Below are 12,520 nucleotides of genomic sequence, written 5' to 3'. Positions count from 1 at the left end.
ATGGCAAACAGTTACAATACAAATACAAAAGGACGGCCCAATCCAATCTGTGGGAAAGTATAAAAAAGGAGAAGTCATCCCAGAACATAAAACCAGACTACAATAATTAAGAATCACAAGTGTGTACACTGAGAAAGGATGATAAAAAATAAAACTTTGTAGGCCGGCGCCACGGCTCAATAGGCTAATCCTCCGCCTTGCGGCACTGGCGGACTGGGTTCTAGTCCTGGTCGGGGCGCCAGATTCTGTCCCGGTTGCCCCTCTCCCAGTCCAGCTCTCTGCTGTGGCCCGGGAGTGCAGTGGAGGATGGCCCAAGTCCTTGAGCCCTGCACTCACATGGGAGACTAGGATTAGCACCTGGCTCCTGCCTTCAGATCAGCGTTAGCTGCGGTGCACCGGCCGCGGCAGCCATTGGAGGGTGAACCAACGGCAAAAGACCTTTCTCTCTCTCTCTCTCACTGTCCACTCTGTCAAAAAAATAAATAAAAAATAAATAAAACTTTGTAAAAATTAAAGGTATTTTCTCCCTTTGAATCACTTCACTTTTCACCTCTTTTTCCTAAAGCTGTCTAGTGCTGACTTCTCATTCATTCTGTATTTACTGAGCACCTACTATCTTGCACGTAAAACCCAAGGCACTAGGGGTATAGCAATGAAAAAGCAGGAATAGGGATGGGACCTGGCTCTGTGATTACATCCGCGAGGAGTCCCGCATTCCGTATCGGAGTGCCTGTGTGCCCGCACCTGGCCGGCTTCTGATTCCAGCTTTCTGCGCATGTGCACCCTGGGAGGCAGCAGTGACTGCTCGAGTACTTGGCTGGGTTCCTGCCGCCCATGAGGGAGACCCAGATTGGGTTCCAGGCTCCCAGCCTCCACCTGGCCCAGCTGCTGTTGCAGGCATTTAGGACTGAACTAGCAGGTGGGAGATTCTCTTTCTGCTTCTGTCCCCCGTCCCCCTCTCTCTGCCTTTCAAATAGATAAAAAGAAAACAAAACAAAACAAAATTTTTTTTTTTTTTTAAGAAAAAGAGTCCCTGCCCTCATAGCACTTAGAAACTAAAGAACTAACGATACATACGGGTGCTTCTTGACAACGCAAGTGCACACCGCAGACGAGAACCGGCTAGGACGGCGCTGGGAGCACAAGCCCCGGAAGGGGGCGCTGTGCTTCCTGCCCCGCTCAGGAACACCGCGCGTCTCTGTCCTCACACCCCGGACAGCCATTGCTTTTCTGAAGGCTCCCTGGAGCACCTTCCGATTTCAAAGAGACACCGACAACCGTAACGGTGGCCGCGCATCCCCGTTCGTCACTGCTTTCTTTAAAGGCACTGCTGCCACCTTTTCCTTCCACAAACCCCGGAACGGAGGTGCTAGGGTTCCCATTCGACAGAGGAGAAAGTTGAGGCCGCAAGTGATTTAGTCAGACATTTCAGGAATGGGGGAGGGGGGGCATGCACAAAACAGGTTCCGTGTCCAGGCATTACGCTCCCCCAGCTCCTCCAGAGGCAGCCCGCCTCGTCCCGACATGATGGGACGGCACCACCACCTAAATATCCATAAATGAAAGATGGGCCTCCATCCTCCCTTCGGAAGCCGGCAGACCCCCGGCTCTGTGGGGCCTGGTGGCGGTCAGGCCTTGTGTCCTCGGCCCTTGCGCACAAAGAGGACGAATAAGATGACGGTGGAGTCCAAAAAACAAAAAAACCCGACCCTTGGACTTTCGCTCGTCTACACAGGAATTCAAGAAAGGGCACTCCACCTCTCACCGCGCCGCCGCTCATACCGCACTTCAGCATGGCCGCACTTGCCAAGCGCGCCTCAGCGCCTCGGCGCCCCAGGCCCACGTGCCCGGATGTAGCCCGCGCTTTCCGCCCGCTTCGCGATCCCGTCGCTCCACCCCCCGCCCCGCCTCCTCGGGTTCGCGAAGCGTAACTGCGCCTCACGGCGGGGAAAGGCCCGCACGGGTCTCCGTACGGCCGTCTCCTCTCGCCCTCGCTTCCCATTGGTTGTGGGCGAAGTGGGCGGGTCCCGGAGGAGCCTGAGGAAGAAGGCGGCGGCGGCGGCGGCGGCTGTGGTGATCGAGCGGAGCCTGGTGACAGGATGGTGAGGACTGCCGCTGCGGCGACCGCGGCCCGGCTGTCGGCCGGGGTGCTGCGTCGTTGGCAGCCGCGCCGAGTCCCAGGGCTGGGGCCAGGGCGTGGGCAGCCCCGGAGGTCTTGTCGGGAGCAGTCCAGGCGCTGGCCTGCGGCAAGGCCCGGGAGGCGGCTAGCGGAGGAAGCGAGCGGCCGGCCCTGGCCTCGCACTGCCCTCCCGGGGCCGGCTGTGCTGTCACGAGACGCGCAGGCCCGAGTGCGGGGAGGCCTTTGCGCCTGTGCCCGGAGCCCCCGCTCCCTTCCCTGCAGGAGGCGCCTCCCGCCGGCCGAGGCGCCCGGGGTCCCCGCTCCGAGCGGCCGGAGCTGGCGCCTCGGCCCGGAGCGAGCAGCCTTCGCCGCGCAAGGCGGCTCCCAACCGGCCCCTGCGGCCCTGGGGTAGGGGCGGGCCGCGCTAAAATCGCTCCTACGGTCCTGTGAAGTCGAGACTGGGAGATGGCGCGAACGTGTTCCGCTTTCTGAGGGGCAGGGTAGTTTTTTTGGGGGGTGGGGGGGGCGCCACCTCATTCGTTCGTCTCGGGCTTCCCCAGCCCGCCGCGGGCCATCGGCTGTCGCCCCCAAGAGCTTCCTGCACCAGGCCTCGCAGCCGAACTCGGTTTCCTCTAGGAAGTCAGCTGTTTGCAGAGCAGCTCCGAGGGTGCCGGTTTCTTCCCGAAGGAAGTTCGCCGCCCGGGGATTTCGCTCTCTGATAGGCACCCGTTGCGTGTTTCTGAAATCGTTGCTGCGCTGGGACAAACAGCCCGGTTCAAGAGGTGGATTTCCGACATGACAGCCAAAGATTTGTGGTGGAAGCTCTCTAGCTTCTCTAAAAGCTTTAATCCCGCTGTTGGTCTTTTTGCTTCTAACAGAGTCTCTTTAAAGTAATTCACTTTATAGTTTTTTGTTTTGTTTTGTTTTGCTGGAGAAGCAGAGAGAGTAAGAGAGAGAAGGGGGCATCTGTCTGCTGGTTCCCTGCCCAGAGGCCTGCGACAGCCAGAAGCCAGGACCCTGGGACTGAATCCAGGCCTCGCTCCCTTGTGGGTGGCAGAGGCCCAGCCAGCTCTTCCCGTTAGCGGGAAGCTGGAATCAGAAGCTGAGCCAGGACCGGAACCCAGGCATTAGTATGGAATTCAGGCGACTGATGTTGACAAAAAGATTAGACCCTAAGAATTCAGAAAATGTTAGCTTTTAAGCTATTACTGAGTGATTTTTCTAAACGATCTTATAAAATTTTAAAAATCTAAACAGTAAGAAACAAAGGATGGGAATCCATCTGGAGAATGAGATTAGAAAAAAATTGATAAGGCGAATTTATTAAAAAGAATGTGTTTGTGTCATGTTTAAAAATACAACAAAAGTGGTTCTTTTGGTATTGTTTTGAGCACAGCTGATTTTTAACATTTTCTTTCATAACACTCAGAAATCATTAACAATTATTTGCATATTCATTTGGTATGGGTTTTTGTTCTTTTTTGGTTTGTTTCTTTTTTGTTGCTTCCTTTTAACATTGGTCATGTTTCACCCTTTTTTTTATCCCCCTGTCTGCAATCAACTTCTTCATTCCACTAAGGCTGGGCACAGAGTAAGTTTCTTCTCTTAGCTCCTACTAACAATGGTGGTTGGGTAGCTAATTACTGACTGGGTTGCTCACCCTTTTAAGATCTGTTGAACAGGAAGTAACCAAATTCCCATGCTTCGGGTTGTTTCTTTATTTGAATTTAACAACACTGTCATTTCCAGGATCTTTTGCTGTCTCAATGGACTCTGTAATCTATGTGCAACCTGATTTGCCAAAGTGTGGAAATTAGGCAAGGACACTCCAAAATACATCTGTTACATGACAGTATTCCTGTAACGTGGTCTTATAAGAGTACTTGCTGATCTGAAATACGATTTCAGTGTGGTCATTCATACAGTTAAATCCTTAGACTGCTGATAGTCTTGGGAACACTTGGGTATGGTCCACAGTACTTTACAGAATTTAGATCATCAATTGTTATCAAGTACCATCTCTTACTAATGTTCTTTCTGGTTCCTTCAGATTGAACTAAATTCCTAATTAGTCTCAAGCAGTTTCAACCTGTAATAGACATATAACCTTTAATGAGTTTTGAGATTTCTTTTTTACATAAAAATCTATTTTTGCTCTTTTCTCAAATGCCAGCTACCCACAGTAACCGTATACTTCAATCCGTGTCTGAGGGGAGCCCCTCTAAAATGAAGGTTGTCTGTCCCCAGGTTTTGTCAGCCAAGATTTGCATTGAAATAGTACAGGTCACTGAACAATCCTAGGAGAACCTTCTCTTTATCAAGAAGAAACTTATTTAACACTTTCTTTGAAAGTGTGCTAATTTTGTAACTTTGTGTTACTTCAGTTACCCTGTGTCTTAATAACAGTTCCTTTCCTTTGCAATCATTTTTATTTTTGTTGCAAGATGAATAAAGCTTGTTTTAGTAGTCATTTTCATTTCACACATTTTGATTTTTTTTTTTTTAAGATTTATTATCTGAAAGTTACAGAAAGGTAGAGTCAGAGAGACAGAGGTCTTCCATCCTCTGGTTCACTCCCCAAATGGCCACAACAGCCAGAGCTGGGCTGATCTGAAGCCAGGAGCCAGGAGCTTTCCTCCAGGTCTCCCACATGAGTGCAGGGGCCCAAGAACTTGGGCCATCCTCCACTGCCTTCCCAGGCCATAGCAGAGAGCAGGACCGGAAGTGGAACAGCCAGGACTCAACCAGTGCCTGTACAGGATGCTGGCACTACAGGCAGTGGCTTTACCCGCTACACCTTAGCGCCGGCCCCACATTTTGATTTTTGATTGCTCTCAATCTCAATTTACAGAGTGTGTAGTCACAAAACTTTTGTTTTATCCTATTAGGTATTTAATGATTTTTTTTTTTTTTTTTTGACAGGCAGAGTGGATAGTGAGAGAGAGACAGAGAGAAAGGTCTTTTGCCGTTGGTTCACCCTCCAATGGCCGCCACGGCCGCGCATCTCGCTGATCCGAAGCCAGGAGCCAGGTGCTTCTCCTGGTCTCCCACACGGGTGCAGGGCCCAAGCACTTGGGCCATCCTCCACTGCACTCCCGGGCCACAGCAGAGAGCTGGCCTGGAAGAGGGGCAACCGGGATAGAATCCGGCGCCCCAACCGGGACTAGAACCCAGTGTGCCGGCGCCGCAAGGCAGAGGATTAGCCTGTTAAGCCACGGCACCAGCCTAATGATTTTTTGATATTAAGGAATAGTCATGCCTATAAAAGTAAAGGGCATGCTCATTTATGGATGGGTTGTCTGTGTGGAAAAACATCCTTTATGGAGGGAGGTACATATACTAAACAAAAGCAAATTCAGTTTCTTTTGAAAGACATTTTTGAAAGGTTTTTATCTATTTGAAAGGCAGAGTTATAGAGAGGCAGAGAGCGAGAGAGTCTTCAATCCACTGGTTATAACTCCCCAAATGGGTGCAGTGGCCAGAGCTGAGCTGATTCAAAGCCAGAAGCTTCCTCCAGGTCTCCCACGTGGGTGCAGGGGCCCAAGCACAGGCGCCATCTTCCTCTGCTTTCCCAGGCTATAGCAGAGAGCTGGATCAGAAGTGGAGAAGCCAGGTGCCCATATGGTATGCCAGCACTGAGGTGGAGGCCTTACCTGCTACACTACAGCGCCAACCCCGTGAAAGACATTTTTTTTTTTTGACAGGCAGAGTGGACAGTGAGAGAGAGACACAGAAAAAGGTCTTCCTTTACTGTTGGTTCAACTTCCAATGCCCGCTGCGGCTGGTGCACCACGCTGATCCAAAGCCAGGAGCCAGGTGCTTCTCCTGGTCTCCCATGTGGGTGCAGGGCCCCAAGCACTTGGGCCATCCTCCACTGCACTCCTGGGCCACAGCAGAGAGCTGGACTGGAAGAGGGGCAACTGGGACAGAATCCAGCGCCCCAACTGGGATTAGAACCTGGAGTGCTGGCGCCGCAGGCGGAGGATTAGCCTATTGAGCCACAGCGCCAGCCGAAAGACATATTTTTAAATGACATTTTTGAACAGCTTTCTGTTCATTGGCTAAATTAAATACTGTTTGTCAAATCTTGAAATTTTCAAGTTAAATGTTTACACAATAAGGTTTTTATTTATTTTTGTTTAAGATTTATTTTACTTATTTGAAACAGTTACACAGAGAGAGGAGAGGCAGAGAGAGAGGTCTTCCATCTTCTGGTTTACTCCCTAGTTGGCTGCAATGGCTGGAGCTGTGCCAGTTCAAAACCAGGAGCCAGGAGCTTTCTCTGGGTCTCCCACATGGGTGCAGGGGCCCAAGGACTTGGGCCATCTTCCACTGCTTTCCCAGGCCATAGCAGAGAGCTGGATCGGAAGTGGAGCAGCCGGGTCTCGAACCGGCACCCACATGGGATGCCGTCACTGCAGGTGGTGGCTTTACCTGCTATGCCACAACGCCGGTCCCTACACGATAAGTTTCATTTATTTATTTGTTTATTTAGACAGGCAGAGTCAGACAGTGAGAGAGAGAGAGAGAAAGGTCTTTCTTTCCATTGGTTTACTCCTAAATGGCTGTTGCAGCCGGCGCGCTGCGCCGATCTGAAGCCAGGAGCTAGGTACTCCTCCTGGTCTCCCATGCAGGTGCAGGGCCCAAGGACCTGGGCCATCCTCCACTGCCTTCCCGGGCCACAGCAGAGAGCTGGACTGGAAGAAGAGCAACCAGGACAAGATCAGGCACGCCAGCCGGGACTAGAACCTGGGGTGCCGGTGCCGCAGGTGGAGGATTAGACAAGTGAGCCACGGCGCCAGCCCAGTGTTTTATATTTAAGAATGAATTTTATTTTTGTCATCTGAGTCTATTGCAACTCTAAACCATCTGCTAAATTCATCACTTAATTTAGCAGACTTCTCTTTTGTTTTAATGCTCTAATCACATGAAAGATTGTGAAATTGCTGTTTTTATTAAGTTGTTTACTGAGGGTGATCTAATCCAGTGCTAAAATACAACAGGATTTCTATAATGAAAGTGAAGATATCAAATATCATAATTCAAAAGCACATGTTAGGCTGGCGCCGCAGCTCACTAGGCTAATCCTCCGCCTTGCGGTGCTGGCACACCGGGTTCTAGTCCCGGTCCGGCGCCGGATTCTGTCCCGGCAGCCCCTCTTCCAGGCCAGCTCTCTGCTGTGGCCAGGGAGTGCAGTGGAGGATGGCCCAAGTGCTTGGGCCTTGCACCCCGTGGGAGACCAGGATAAGCACTTGGCTCCTGCCTTCAGATCAGCGCGGTGCGCTGGCCGCGGCGGCCATTGGAGAGTGAACCAACGGCAAAGGAAGACCTTTCTCTCTGTCTCTCGCTGTCCACTCTACCTGTCAAAAAAAATAAAATAATAAAATAAAATAAAAAGAAACTGATGCATAGACTGTTTTTATATGTCTATAATGTTTAGCTAGTAGTTTGAGGTAACAAAAATAATAAATTTTGGCAACTATTCCTCCAAGTAATTGTCATCTTAATAGGCATAAATTAGAGAATTAACTTTTCTTTTTCATTATATTTATAGCAATTGCTTTTCATGATAATCCTGGAATTATAGGTTTTATACTATAACTGCATATGAGCATTCAGAAATATGATTATCAGTCTTCAGACATGCCAGATTCCATAGGGCTAGTAGTGTAGTTTTCATTTGTGATTTTTAAAGGTGCACTGTAATTTGTACATCTTTAAGTGAATCACTTTACAATGATTTGTTTTTATTCTTGATAAATAGAATGATTTTCTGATTGTGTGCAACTGTTTATGATAAAATGAGATTGGTTTAGAACAGAGTACCTTTATATGTGTGTTTAAATTCTCATGGTAGGCACTGTTGGATTCTGGAATCTCAGATAAGTTTTAATTTCAAAAGGCAGTTATGGGAGGAGAATATCTTGCTTAGATGTCATGTTTAATACATACTTTATCTCACCTTGACACTTTAAAGTTGGTGTTGGTACTAGGAGATCTGCACATCCCACACCGGTGCAACAGTTTGCCAGCTAAATTCAAAAAACTCCTGGTGCCAGGAAAGATTCAACATATTCTCTGCACTGGAAACCTTTGCACCAAAGAAAGTTATGATTACCTCAAGACCCTGGCTGGCGACGTCCACATCGTGAGAGGGGACTTCGACGAGGTGACGTGTTTCCCTCCCCTTCCCTTCCCAAGTATTTTCCTTCTTAAAATATTTACTTATTTCAAAGTCAGAGTTACACAGAGAGAGTCTTCCATCTGCTGGTTCACTGCTAATTAGCTACAACAGCCAGAGCTGCGCCGATCCAAAGCCAGGAGCCAGGAGCTTCCTCCCACATGGGTGCAGGGGCCAAGGAATTGGGCCGTCTTCCACTGCTTTCCCAGGGCATAGCAGAGAGCTGGATCAGAAGTGGAGCAGCTAGGACTTGAACCCGCAAAACCATATGGGATGTTGGCACTGCAGATGGCGGCTTTACCTGCTACGCCACAAGATTTATTTATTTATTAGAAAGGCAGAGTTTACAGAGGAAAAGGGAGAGACAGAGGTCTTCCTTCTGCTGGTATAGTCCTCAAATGGCTGCAACAGCCAGGGCTGTGCTGATCTGAAACCAGGAGCTAGCAGCTTCTGGGTCTCCCACTTGGGCCGTCCTCTGCTGCTTTTCCAAGAGCACTAGCAGGGAGCTGGTTCGGAAGTGGAACAGCTGGGACTCAAACTGGTGCCCATATGGGACGCAGTGCTGTAGGCCAGGGCTTTAACCTACTGTGCCACAGCACTGGCCTCTCACAAACTTCTTAGTAATTAGAATATATGTCTCTTTTGTTGGAAACTTTTAGGTTTTCTGTTATGTTAAAGACAGTTTGGCAACAGTTAAAACTTATTGTTTCTATTTTGCTAAATTTACAAATCCTGGAGGCTATCAGGGTTTAGATCTTAGCTCAATGATTTACTAGTACATAACTTTGGGCAAATTATTGTAAACTTTTTTTTTTCAGTTACCTCATCCATAAAATTGAGATTATAACTATTAAAGCCTAGGATGTAATTTGGATACATCCTAATTTGTGGGCCTTGGGTCTTGGGTAGAGGAAAATCACAAGTTAAGGGAAATATTTCAGGGGTGCAGAATGTCTGGGCTGTGAAATCATTTGGCCTGGCCCTGCCAAGGCAGCTGCAGGCAAAACTCAAATAAATCTATAGCAGCCTAATTGTGTTCTTTTTTTTTTTTTTTTTTGACAGGCAGAGTGGACAGTGAGAGAGAGAGAGAAAGGTCTTCCTTTTGCCATTGGTTCACCCTCCAATGGCCGCCACGGCCAGCGCACCGCGCTGATCCAATGGCAGGAGCTAGGTGTTTCTCCTGGTCTCCCATGGGGTGCAAGGCCCAAGCACTTGGGCCATCCTCCTTCTGCACTCCCGGGCCACAGCAGAGAGCTGGCCTGAAAGAGGGGCAACCGGGACAGAATCCAGCGCCCCGACCCGGACTAGAACCCAATGTGCCGGCGCTGCAAGGCGGAGGATTAGTCTATTGAACCGCGGCGCCAGCCCTGGCTAATTGTTAAGTTGATAATTTTGTGTGGCCTGCAACTGATGTTATACACATCCAAATGGCCCTTGGCAGAAAAAAGGTTTCCCATCCCTTTTTTAGAGCATACTCAGAGAAACCCAGATTTCATAGAAATAACTAAAGGAGTTTTATGATGGGGCTGGCATTGTGGCAGGGGGATTAAACACAGCTTGGGACATGCTGACATCTCCTATCAGAGTGCTGGTCTGAGTCTCAGCTACTCTGCTTCCCAACCAACTTCCTTCTAATGTGCCTGGGAAGGCAGTAGAAGATGGCGCAAGCACCTGGGCCTGCCATTTGTGTGGGAGATCCACGTGGAGCTCCTGGCTTTGGCCTAGGGAGACCTGACTGTTGCAGCCATCTGAGGAGTGAACCAAACAGTGGATGGAAGATGTTTGTCTCTCTTTCTCCCCCTCTCTATCTGTTGCTCTGCCTTTCACATAAATAAATCTTTTGTAAGGGGGGGCAGTTGTATGATAAATTCCAGTTTACCTTAAATAAGTTTTGTTTTAAGCATAGTTCCAGTCTTAAAAACTGAGGAGAAACCAAGTATTTACAAATGGGTCTGTTGTGGGGCTTGGTATTAAAATACCATATGAGATTGGATACTTAAGCAGGTGGTCTCTTTTTAAAAACCACTGTATCTAAAGTGTTTTCTTTTGTCTGTTTTAGAATCTGAATTATCCAGAACAGAAAGTTGTGACTGTTGGACAGTTCAAAATTGGTTTGATCCATGGACATCAGGTTATTCCGTGGGGAGACATGGCCAGCTTAGCTCTGTTGCAGCGGCAGTTTGATGTGGACATTCTTATCTCAGGACACACACACAAATTTGAAGCATTTGAGCATGAAAATAAATTCTATATTAACCCAGGTTCTGCCACTGGGGCATATAATGCCTTGGAAACGTAAGTAGTATACAGTTTGGGAATTTGGAAGCTTTAGGAAAATTGATTGCATGTGACATTGTCTAAAAGAAAAATATAACCAGTTAAATAATTCTGACCTTTTTTGGTAATTATTTTAATGTGTAACAGTTTGATTTCTCCTTGAATCCAAATTATTTTAAATTGAAATTTATAATGCTGCTTTTTAGTACAAAACACTAATATTATTTATTTTTACTTCCAGAAACATTATTCCTTCATTTGTATTGATGGATATCCAGGCTTCTACAGTGGTCACTTATGTGTATCAACTAATTGGAGATGACGTGAAAGTAGAACGAATTGAATACAAAAAATCCTAAAGTCAGGCCTGTTCTGATGATTTTTCTTTTTTCTTTCATTGCCTTGTTTAAATCAAGTAATTAAACACTTAAAAGCCACACAATTGTATGACTTTTATAATATTTTGCAGTGAAATATAACAATTGTCTTCTCTGTTAATATGTAATTGCTCTATGTTTCTTGTAAACTATAAGAATATATTTAGTTTACAATATATGATTTCTATGATAACAATGTCCACCACACAGTAAATGGTCCTATGTAAAGAAAAATTACCCTTGTAAAATCTTAAAAGTTGATACTTGGAAACTTATTACAAAAGTAGTGCATGAAAAGAAAAAACGTAGACTTTCCTGTATACATTTTTCTCTTCCTTGGTAATAAATGTTTACCTTTCATTCTTTCTTGATAATCTGTGTTTAATTGTTAAAAAAAATAAAAATGACCAAATGAAACTAGATATAGATATTAAAATAAAGAGGTAGATAGATAGATGAAATGACCTTTCAGAGTTCTCTGAACATTGTGTCAGATTGTTGGACTTCAAAATGTAATATACCATATATTGACATACTAAATCAGCAGTGATTCTTCAAATTTGCCATATATATATATATATATATATATATATATATATAATTTATTTGAAGGGCAGAGAGAAAGAGGTCTTCCATCTACTGGTTCACTTCCCACAAGGCCACAATGGCTGCAACTGGGCCATTCTGATGCCAGGGGCTTCTTCCAGGTCTCCCAGGTGGGTGCAGGGGCCCAAGGACTTGTGCCATCTTCTACTGCTTTCCCAGGCCATAGCAGAGAGCTGGATCAGAAGTGGAGCAGCTGGGACTTGAGCTGGCACCCATATGGGATGCCAGTGTCACAGGTCAACGCTTAACCTACTATGCCACAGCACCAGCCCCAGCCACCCTTTTTTTAAATTTTTATTTTCTTAATTTGAATGGCAGAGTTTTAGAGACAGAGGTATAGACAGTTTTGTTTTTTAAAGATTCATTTATTTATTCATAAGAGCTACAGAGAGAGGGAGGTCTTCTATCCTCTGATTCACTCCCCAAATGACTGCAATGGCCAGAGCTGAGCTGATCTGAAGCCAGGAGCCAGGAACTTCCTCTGGACCCCCAATGCAGGCACAGGAACCCAAGGACTTGGGCCATCTTCCACTGCTTTCCTAGGCCATAGCAGAGTGCTAGATTGGAAGTAGAGAAGCTGGGACTTGTACGGCACCCATATTGGATGCCATTGCTGCAGGCCAGGGCTTTAACCCACTGCACCACAGTGCCAGCCCCCAAGACAATTTTTTAAAAAGAGATTTTATTTATTTATTTAAAAGGCAAAGCAATAGAAAGTGAGAGACAGACAAAGAGAGATCTTCTGCTGGAAGATCCCAAAATGGCCAAAATAACCTAGTCTGGACAGGCCAAAGCTTAGAGCCTGAAACTCCTGGTCTTCCACATGGGTGGCTGGGACCCAAGTATACTTGGATCATCACCCTCTGCCTTCCCTGGCACAATGGTAGGAAGCTGGATCAGAAGCCAGGACTCAAGCAGCACTCCAGTATGGGATGCCAGCATCATAAGCTGTGGCTTTAA

General features: G+C 47.1%; 2 protein-coding genes across 4 annotated transcripts in view; one reads left to right on the top strand and one right to left on the bottom strand.

Moving 5' to 3' along the window:
* Nucleotides 1–1,818, bottom strand: part of RAD9B (RAD9 checkpoint clamp component B) — a 44,312-nt gene extending 42,494 nt beyond the window's left edge. Inside the window, exon 1 of one of the 2 annotated variants that reach the window (XM_062182529.1) lies at nt 1,759–1,818. Coding sequence is in view for 1 of the 2 variants with exons in the window: in XM_062182528.1 (XP_062038512.1) it covers nt 1,759–1,795 (37 nt within the window). In the remaining variant the exon portion in view is untranslated. The remainder of the gene's footprint in view (nt 1–1,758) is intronic. The other variant, XM_062182528.1, reaches the window with a different exon arrangement.
* A 187-nt stretch (nt 1,819–2,005) lies between these two features.
* Nucleotides 2,006–11,314, top strand: VPS29 (VPS29 retromer complex component). 2 transcript variants are annotated; one of them, XM_062182244.1, is made up of 4 exons: nt 2,006–2,102; nt 8,097–8,288; nt 10,360–10,595; nt 10,819–11,314. In XM_062182244.1, exons 1-4 carry the CDS (start codon nt 2,100–2,102, stop codon nt 10,934–10,936), a joined length of 549 nt encoding a protein of 182 aa, XP_062038228.1. In that variant the 5' UTR covers nt 2,006–2,099; the 3' UTR covers nt 10,937–11,314. The 2 variants fall into 2 exon arrangements, with proteins under 2 accessions (XP_062038228.1, XP_062038227.1); XM_062182243.1 differs by lacking the exon at nt 2,006–2,102 and adding an exon at nt 3,615–3,710.
* Nucleotides 11,315–12,520: the final 1,206 nt, after the last annotated feature.

The sequence above is a fragment of the Lepus europaeus genome, chromosome 23, assembly GCF_033115175.1.
Source record: "Lepus europaeus isolate LE1 chromosome 23, mLepTim1.pri, whole genome shotgun sequence".
Lineage (NCBI taxonomy): Eukaryota > Metazoa > Chordata > Mammalia > Lagomorpha > Leporidae > Lepus > Lepus europaeus.
Note: the sequence above shows the minus strand (reverse complement) of the source record. Positions and strands in the feature narration are given on the sequence as shown.

What these genes read in the sequence shown, in the direction of transcription:
- VPS29 (XM_062182243.1), top strand. Translation starts at nt 3,642, where the DNA reads ATGTTTCACCCTTTTTTTTATCCCCCTGTCTGCAATCAACTTCTTCAT. An exon ending in TGAGAGGGGACTTCGACGAG is followed by an intron (nt 8,289 to 10,359) that starts GTGACGTGTTTC and finishes TGTCTGTTTTAG; the next exon opens with AATCTGAATTATCCAGAACA. An exon ending in GCATATAATGCCTTGGAAAC is followed by an intron (nt 10,596 to 10,818) that starts GTAAGTAGTATA and finishes TTTTACTTCCAG; the next exon opens with AAACATTATTCCTTCATTTG.